An 8,020-nucleotide genomic window follows, 5' to 3' on the forward strand; every position below is an offset into this window, starting at 1 on the left:
TACAATTTAGTCATTTTTTGATGTAAAAGTAATCAATTTGACTAAATTTTAAATGTTGAGAGTCAAAATGATAAAAAATAAAAAGATCAAAATAACAAAAAAAAGTGGACCCTAACTTGTTAGTTTTGTCTCGTAATGTGACACGTGGTATATTCTTATTCAACTCGTTCATTATCTAAGTAACTTGAGACAAAATAATAAATTAGATACCTGACAAAAAAATCCGGGTAAATTATATTTACTGTCATTAAATTATTAGTAAATTTATGTTTTAGTCACTTAATTTCAAAATGTTATAAAATGATCACTAAATTATTCAAAAGCTTTTACTTAAGTCATTAGGCTATTAAAGCTACTGTATGGCCTTCTTTGTATGGGCGAAGCAATAAATATTTTTGAGGGGGGTCGGAATAAAGTTGTATATTTTTATGATAGCAAAAGTGAAATTTCACCATTTTAATAGCCTATATCTTTATAAATTTTAAAGGATTAAATTAAATTTTTTTCTCATTTTTGGGGGCCAAAGTGTAATTTTATCATATACTAATTTAAAATTTTTAAAATTAGAAAATGACTAAAGGTGAAAATTTCCATTTTAGGGGGTCGGGGCCCCTGTCAGCGCCCTTTGGATCCGCCTCTACTTCATTGTTCACAATCTGCAACAATCCAAAGCTCTTCTTTTTCTCTTCTATAGTTTAGTGTTTTTATTTTTATTTTTATGAAACAACATTGAGCGTTACGAAGTTGTAAATCAAAACTTTCAAATTGTTCAGTAAACATGTTTTAACTTTTTAAAGTTTAGTGACCAAAACGTAAACACACTAATAGTTTAGAGTCCTTGGATGCAGTTTATCCCAAAAAATACATACATGAAAAAAAACTATAAAATTAGGAGATTAAATTTATAATTAAGCCATAAAATAATAATAAACTTAATTAATCTCACAAATTACTCAAATCAAATATATTATAATTTTATCTTGCTTAAAAAAACATAGTTATTCAAATTAGTCCAACTTTAACTCAATAATCATCAAAGCCTAAATTAATTATTTTCATATAGGTATATAAATTTTATTTCCTTTTCAATTCACTCAACCCCTTCCTCCTTTGCATGATCTTAGATATTTTTTTTTTACTTTGAGCTTAGATATTTCTTGCTTTTTCTTTTAGGGTTAAATTGTTATTTAGGGTCTAAAATTTTTTTAATCCGAGTTAGGCCCTGATTTGATAATTGTTTCAAAGACTTGAATTAAGTAATTGTTCCACATGAGCTTGAACTTTTTTATTTATTTAAGTTAGTCATTGAAATTGACAATTATTCTCATATTAAGAAACGAACTTAGTAACTGTTTTTACATTGGGGCCCGAACTTTAGACTTTTTAAGGACTAATGTTGACAAAAAAAATCTTAATGTGGGAATAATTAGCAAGTTCATGGCCTAATTTGAAAAAAAAAAGTTTAAGTCCCAAAAAGAGATTTAACCATTTCTTTTAAATTGAAAAAAATATATAAAGGAAAACAATTATCCATTTACACCTCCCATGGTTGCTTTTCAACTCACCCATCCCCTCCTTCCTCTGCATGAGCTTACATATTTCATTAATACTGAATTTCACTGAAAAGAAAAGGTTCAAGAACAAAAATCCATGTGAGAGGCTGCGAGATAGTGAAAATGAAGTTAAAAAAATCGTCAGTTTCAATACACTGTTGTTAAAATCGAAGACGAAGATTAAGTGTAATTGGAGGAGAAGAAATGGTGTGCTGTCATTGTGGGAATCGTCGGCGACCCGTTGCTCGACACCTCATATAAACCCAGTACTTTACAAAAAAAAAAACTCCATTTCCCCATGCAAGCAAATGCAATAAAAACAAAAGGTTTTTATTTTTTCACTAACGTTTGTTTCCTTATATTTTGTTCTTATGGTATAAAGCTTTGAAATTTTTTGAATTTCTGTGGCTTTATCTTCTTTGGGATTTATCTGTAATTTTTCTCTGTTTTTGCCGATTCATTGAAGACAAGCCATATTTATGCAAAGGTTTAATTTTCTATAGCTTCAGCTTTGATCAGTCAAATCGTATCCTTTTATTATTCCTTTTATTATTTAAGTTTCTATCATCTCTTCTCAGCTTATGTAATCTCAACAATGGTGGGTGGTAGTTTTTTTTTTTTCTTTATGCTGCTTCTCCTGATTTTTATTCTTGATTTTAATGATAATAGTAATGGATCGTCTCTTTGTTTAAGTCCAATTTTTTTCAAATTTTAATTTGTTTTCTTCTTGGAATTGAAGAAATTTGAGGGAGTTTAAGCTTGCTCTTTTTAGTTCAATACTCTTTTTTTGTCTCTAATTTTTTCTATCTCAAACTTTCAACTTGGTTCTTTAATTTTTCTTTCATTTTGTATTTAGATCTCAAATACTTAAAAAAAAAAAACTCTTTTTTTTCCCCTTTTTTTGGGAAGATATCGTATATTTTCTTATTATCCAAATAGAAAATCTGGGTCTTTTTTGTTATTATTATGATTTATAGCCTTTCATTAGAAAATTAAGTTAGGAGCTTATTTATTTATTTTACATACAGCTTGTTTTGGAAGGTAATATAAAAAGCTTTGATTGTCTATGAAGACATTTAAATCATGGCATGCACTTATCAACAAAAGAAATGCTTTATATGAATTGGTAATTTTCAGTACTTTTTTTTTTTCATTTTATTTCAGATTTTGAAAAGTTTCAAAGCTTTCTAATATTTATGATGTTGTTTGCAGGGAAAAATTGGATTTAAAATGAAGCAGCTTCCATTTATGGGAGTTATATGTATAGTTATGTTGTTCATTGTGTATAGAACCGCAATTTATCAATATCATAAGACTGAGGTAAATCAATTTCACTGGTTTTGATTTAGTTTTTAGTTCATTTACTTTCATGTTAGGATTTTGATTATTCAGAAAAAAAAAATGGATTCACTCTGTGAGGCTATATTTTGATCTCTTGTAATTTGATATTTTGTTATTTTCAGATGGAAATGAAATTGTATCGATTCGAAATGGTGAAGGTAAGCTTGTTAATACTAGTATATTCCATGTCTAGGAGCTCATGGAACTTGAAAACTTAATGTGTGATCCTTAATTCATTAAGCGCTCGAATCAGTACTAAATTTGGTTGCAATTACCTCGTTGTCATTGTTTTCTTGATGGAAATGAAATTGTTTTGTTTTGAAATGGTGAAGGTAAGCTTGTTGATACCAGTATACTCCATGTCTATGAGCTCATAGAACATGAAAACTTGATGTGTAATCCTTAATTCATTAAGTGCTCGAATCAGTACTAAATTTGGTTGCAATAACCTCCTTGTCATTGTTTTCTCGATGGAAACGAAATTGTATCATTTCAAAATGGTAAATATAAGCTTGTTAATACTAGTATACTCCATGTATGTGAGCTCATAGAACTTGAAAACTGAATGTGTAATCCGGTAAAAGTACCTTGGAGGCCTATGTTCTAGAAGTCAGATTATATTTTGCTCCTTTTACTCAAAAAATGAGCAAATTAGTCCCTGTACGTTAGTTCAAAGAGCAAATTGGTTCTTTTCATCTATTTGTACTGTTAAAAATTGGCGCGACTGACGGAATAACTAGACAAGGATATGTGTACAGGGACCAGTTTTTAATAGTAGAAATTGATGAAATTTTTAACTGAATGACCAGTTTGCTCTTTGATCTAATGTACAGGAACTAATTTGCTCATTTTTTTAGTAGAGATGCAATACAGGGGCCTTCATGGTAATCCTTAATTGATTAAGTGCTTGAATGGGTACTAAATTTTGTTGTGTTTTCCTTGTTATCATTGTTATCTTAGTTTATTTATTATGTTCATGGCTAGGATTATCAGCAGCCTTCAGGGAAATTGAGAAGTTTGCCTCGTGGTATCATGCAAGTGCGTTCAGATTTGGAAATAAGGCCACTTTGGATGAGTAGTAGTTCGCGACAGGTTTAATGACACTATTATTATCTGTTGGGTTTTTTTTTCTTTTCGTTATTGATGTGAAAGGGTCATATTGTTTTACACTTGTTCATGTTGTTGAATTAGTTGTTTTCTTATTACAGGCTAGTGTTAACACGAATAAGAACTTGCTGGCAATGCCAGTTGGTATCATGCAAAAAGAAAACGTTGACGATGTTGTGGAAAAGGTATTGCTTACTGTCCTTCTTAACTTTCAGATTCGATGAACTACACATTCTTTTTGCCTAATTTTGTTGAATTCAGTTTCTTGCAGCGAATTTTACGATTATTTTATTCCATTATGATGGCAATGTGGATGGATGGTGGGATCTTGATTGGGGTGACAAAGCCATTCATGTAGTAGCTCATAACCAAACAAAGTGGTAAAACTCGATGTTGCTTGAACTTGTGTGATCTCCTTGATTCAAAATATAAACCCTTTTCGTAGTTCAAGCAATAGGATAGTCGGGGAAATACAGTTTTATATCGGATTCTTCTGTCTTGGGTTATCTATGGCTTTATTGTATCCATATTCTTTCTATTGTAGTTACTCGATTGAATTGCCAAAACCAGTTATCATTGTTGCTATTTCAGGTGGTTTGCAAAGCGCTTTCTACATCCCAATGTCGTGTCAATTTATGACTACATATTTCTCTGGGATGAAGATTTGGGGGTGGACCATTTCGATCCGAAAAGGTAATTTGTTTGTTTCATAATGACGAGAAAATAATTTCCTTTGAGGATAATCCGAATAGTTTGAATAATCAGCAATTCTTTCTTCTCCAGGTACCTACAAATTGTAAAGACAGCAGGCTTAGAGATTTCTCAGCCGGCTTTAGACCCGGATTCAACAGAAATACACCATAAAATCACTATACGTTCAAGAACAAAGAAGTTACATAGGTGAACAGCATGGTCTCCGACAATTCATAAAAAACTTACATATTATTATTTCTATACTTAAACGAGAAGTTTTGGCTAGCACAGGAGAGTCTACGAGCTCAGAGGTAAAACGAAGTGTTCAAAAGCAAGTGAGGGGCCACCATGCTCTGGGTGAGTTATGATATCATCGGATTTCTAGGTAGCATGATCGAATGTTCTTTTAGCAATTTTACGACAATTTGTCAAATTAATTGAAAAAAAGGGATATGCTTCCGTTTTCGTTTTCTGAACTATATCTGAGTTCCTCTGCTATGAGCCAGTAAAGCCATCGGTCATTTTCCGGTCACTGAGTACTAATATTTATCATTCATGTTACCTTTGTAGATTTGTGGAGGGAATGGCTCCGGTTTTCACGAGATCTGCTTGGTATTGTGCATGGCATCTTATACAGGTAATTTTTTATGTTGTCCATGTCTGTATGGAACTATAACGATGTCACTGTTGATTCTTTGCTTTGTTTTCTGCCTCGAATTTTCAATCTTTATCAATGCATGCATTGTTTTCTAACTAAGCCTTTCTTTGTGTCCTTTTTTCTTTTTCCCATTCAGAATGATCTTGTTCATGGATGGGGAATGGATATGAAACTCGGGTATTGTGCACAGGTAAGATTCGCTTTAAGCTATTTTAGTACTACTTTCCATTTTCCAACTACTCGTTCTTTTTGTTCATTTCCACGTTTCGTTCTTGTAAAACATATATTTCTGCAGACAGTTGGGAAATATAAAAGATTATTTACGCATGCTATAATATTCAGGGTGTTCGTTCGAAGAAGGTAGGTGTGATCGATAGTGAGTACATTGTACATAAGGGCATACAAAGTTTGGGTGGGAGCAGGTATCCCGCAACAAGGACAACCGTAAAGGTTCTACTTCGCCACCTTCATTCATATTTTTCTGAACTCTTTGGTAATATATTTCTACAAGTTTATTTATTGCGGTCCTCGATGTAATTTGCTCATAAGCAGCATAGAGAATAGGTATTTGCTTCAAGGAGTCTTTGTCAACGATGCTAAACACCGAGTGCCTAAACCCGAAATTCCTTTCATTGTTAGCTGCCAACATTTGGCAAAGTAACCATATCATTGGTTTTTGGTTCATCCTTATTTGTTTCTTTGAATAATTGGAAGCCTTTAATTCTTCCATCTCACTTGTTCTGCACTGAGTTTTTTCTTGTCATATCATCAAGGTTAAATACAAATACCGGCTCATCCGGGGAGTCATGCTGATCTAGATTACGTATTTCACTTGCTTCCTTAATTGATTTTCCTTCCAATGTGCAGAGAAATGGGGCTTCGGGTTTTGATCTACGAACCGAGGTGAGATTATATTTCTTCAATCTACTCCCTTATACGAACAAAAGAAATGGCGTTGAACATTGTAGATTGGACCCTTATGCTATAAGAAAGTCCGATCTATATAGCACGATATTGCCGCCTGGCTTTAGACAATAACTCCTTGATAACCATATCAAGTAGTATAATGGATATTGTATCCATTAGGTAAAAGAAAGATCGTTGGCACTCAATAGTAATCGCCTCAATACCAGACTTTTCTTGTTATGGGCTTCTTTGTCACCCCGCAACCCTCGAATTTACAATGATTTGTTATATTCGAGCCGAGCCGAGTCGAGTCCAAAATACTACTAAGCTCGAGCACGACATCTGTTCTAAGCTTGACGAACTCAAGTAGTTTGAGAGCATTAATGTCTCATTTACACTTCTAACTACCGCACAGATTCGGAGGCAATCAACATGGGAACTTGAAGTCTTTAAAGAGCGATGGAATCGAGCCGTGGAAGAAGACAAGAACTGGGTAGATCCATTTCTAAGGTATCAGAGCCGCAAAAAACAGACGTCAACACATTTACGTAGTTAGATATGTTTGATGGGTACTTGCACATAAGTAGTTCCTCACCCTTACTCTCATTTTAGACTACCTTCTGAATACGTAGAAACGTGTTTTACATTTACACTCTGAGTCTGAGTAATTTATGTTTTATTATTAATTTAATTTTAATTTAATAATATTAGTTTTTTTATGTTTTATTGTTAATTTAATTTTAATTTAATAATATTAGTTTTTCTTTCATAATGGTTTTTTTCGGAGTTTTTAATCGATTATTGTAGATAATATATATTACCCAATTCAAAGGTTTAATTCACGATTTGGTATCTAAATTTTGTTTAATTACTTTTTTATACCTAAAAACTAACAACTTAAAAGAAAAAAGGGTTGGCCAATAAGAACCAATCAAAACTTAACATGTCATTTGATGACATGGCGCTTTGACCAATGATATGCCATGTTGACCCACTCAAATTATCATGCCGCACAGCTTAAATCCGTGTCATGGGTTTGTCATTGGGTTGTTTAACCTTTAAAATCAAAAATTTCTTGTATTATTATTTTTTAACATTAGTAAATTTCTTCTCTTTTATTTGTAGTTTTTCTCAAAAAAAGGTTTTCACGTAAAACTGACGTATTTTTTTTATTTTGCAATCATTCCTACCATCATTATCGATGTATAGAATAACATTTCAGATCTCAAGTCTCGACTCTCGACACAAAAACCTTTTTATTTGGGAAAATAAAGATATTTTAGAGTTCGGGAGAAAAATTATGGGTTGATTGCGTCGAATGAATAGATTTGATCAATAATCAAATTTTTTGTCCGACTTATATAAGTCAAATTTTGAATAAAGTTTTACGAAAATGCTTATCTAAATTTATTATTTTTTGATAATTCATATTTTGAATTGTATTTGTCTTTTTTTTTATGTTAATTATATTTAACATTATAGGGTTATCTAAATAATTAGATATTAATAGTTCATATGATGATATAATCATATTTAATACATATTCTCATGTTGATGATGATGTTAATGTTTTTTTTTTAAAATTTTTATTACCATTACAAATTTAGGAAGAAATTTTAGTGAATTATAAGAGGAAGGTAAAACACTAACAGCAACACAATGAGTACGGCTCGAACCCAAATTTCACCTAAGACAATGAATACCTTGATCATTAGACGACCCCACAGAGTTCAAAAAAATTTCTAATTGATTTCTAGTGCCA

At 31.8% G+C, this 8,020-nt stretch overlaps 1 protein-coding gene across 6 annotated transcripts; it reads left to right on the forward strand.

The window, feature by feature from the left end:
- Positions 1 to 1,529: 1,529 nt before the first annotated feature.
- On the forward strand, positions 1,530 to 6,977 carry LOC107960199 (uncharacterized). Of its 6 annotated transcripts, none has more exons than XM_016896480.2 (15): positions 1,530 to 1,879; positions 2,582 to 2,679; positions 2,766 to 2,873; positions 3,017 to 3,052; positions 3,879 to 3,986; positions 4,103 to 4,186; positions 4,263 to 4,381; positions 4,593 to 4,694; positions 4,785 to 4,901; positions 4,986 to 5,051; positions 5,265 to 5,331; positions 5,489 to 5,542; positions 5,695 to 5,802; positions 6,220 to 6,255; positions 6,674 to 6,977. In XM_016896480.2, exons 2-15 carry the CDS (start codon positions 2,620 to 2,622, stop codon positions 6,812 to 6,814), a joined length of 1,206 nt encoding a protein of 401 aa, XP_016751969.2. In that variant the 5' UTR covers positions 1,530 to 1,879; positions 2,582 to 2,619; the 3' UTR covers positions 6,815 to 6,977. The 6 variants fall into 6 exon arrangements, with proteins under 6 accessions (XP_016751969.2, XP_016751972.2, XP_016751970.2 ...); XM_016896481.2 differs by lacking the exon at positions 1,530 to 1,879 and adding an exon at positions 1,899 to 2,040; XM_016896482.2 differs by lacking the exon at positions 1,530 to 1,879 and adding an exon at positions 2,059 to 2,151.
- Positions 6,978 to 8,020: the final 1,043 nt, after the last annotated feature.

The sequence above is a fragment of the Gossypium hirsutum genome, chromosome A06 (genome assembly GCF_007990345.1).
Source record: "Gossypium hirsutum isolate 1008001.06 chromosome A06, Gossypium_hirsutum_v2.1, whole genome shotgun sequence".
In the NCBI taxonomy this organism is placed as follows: Eukaryota; Viridiplantae; Streptophyta; class Magnoliopsida; order Malvales; family Malvaceae; genus Gossypium; species Gossypium hirsutum.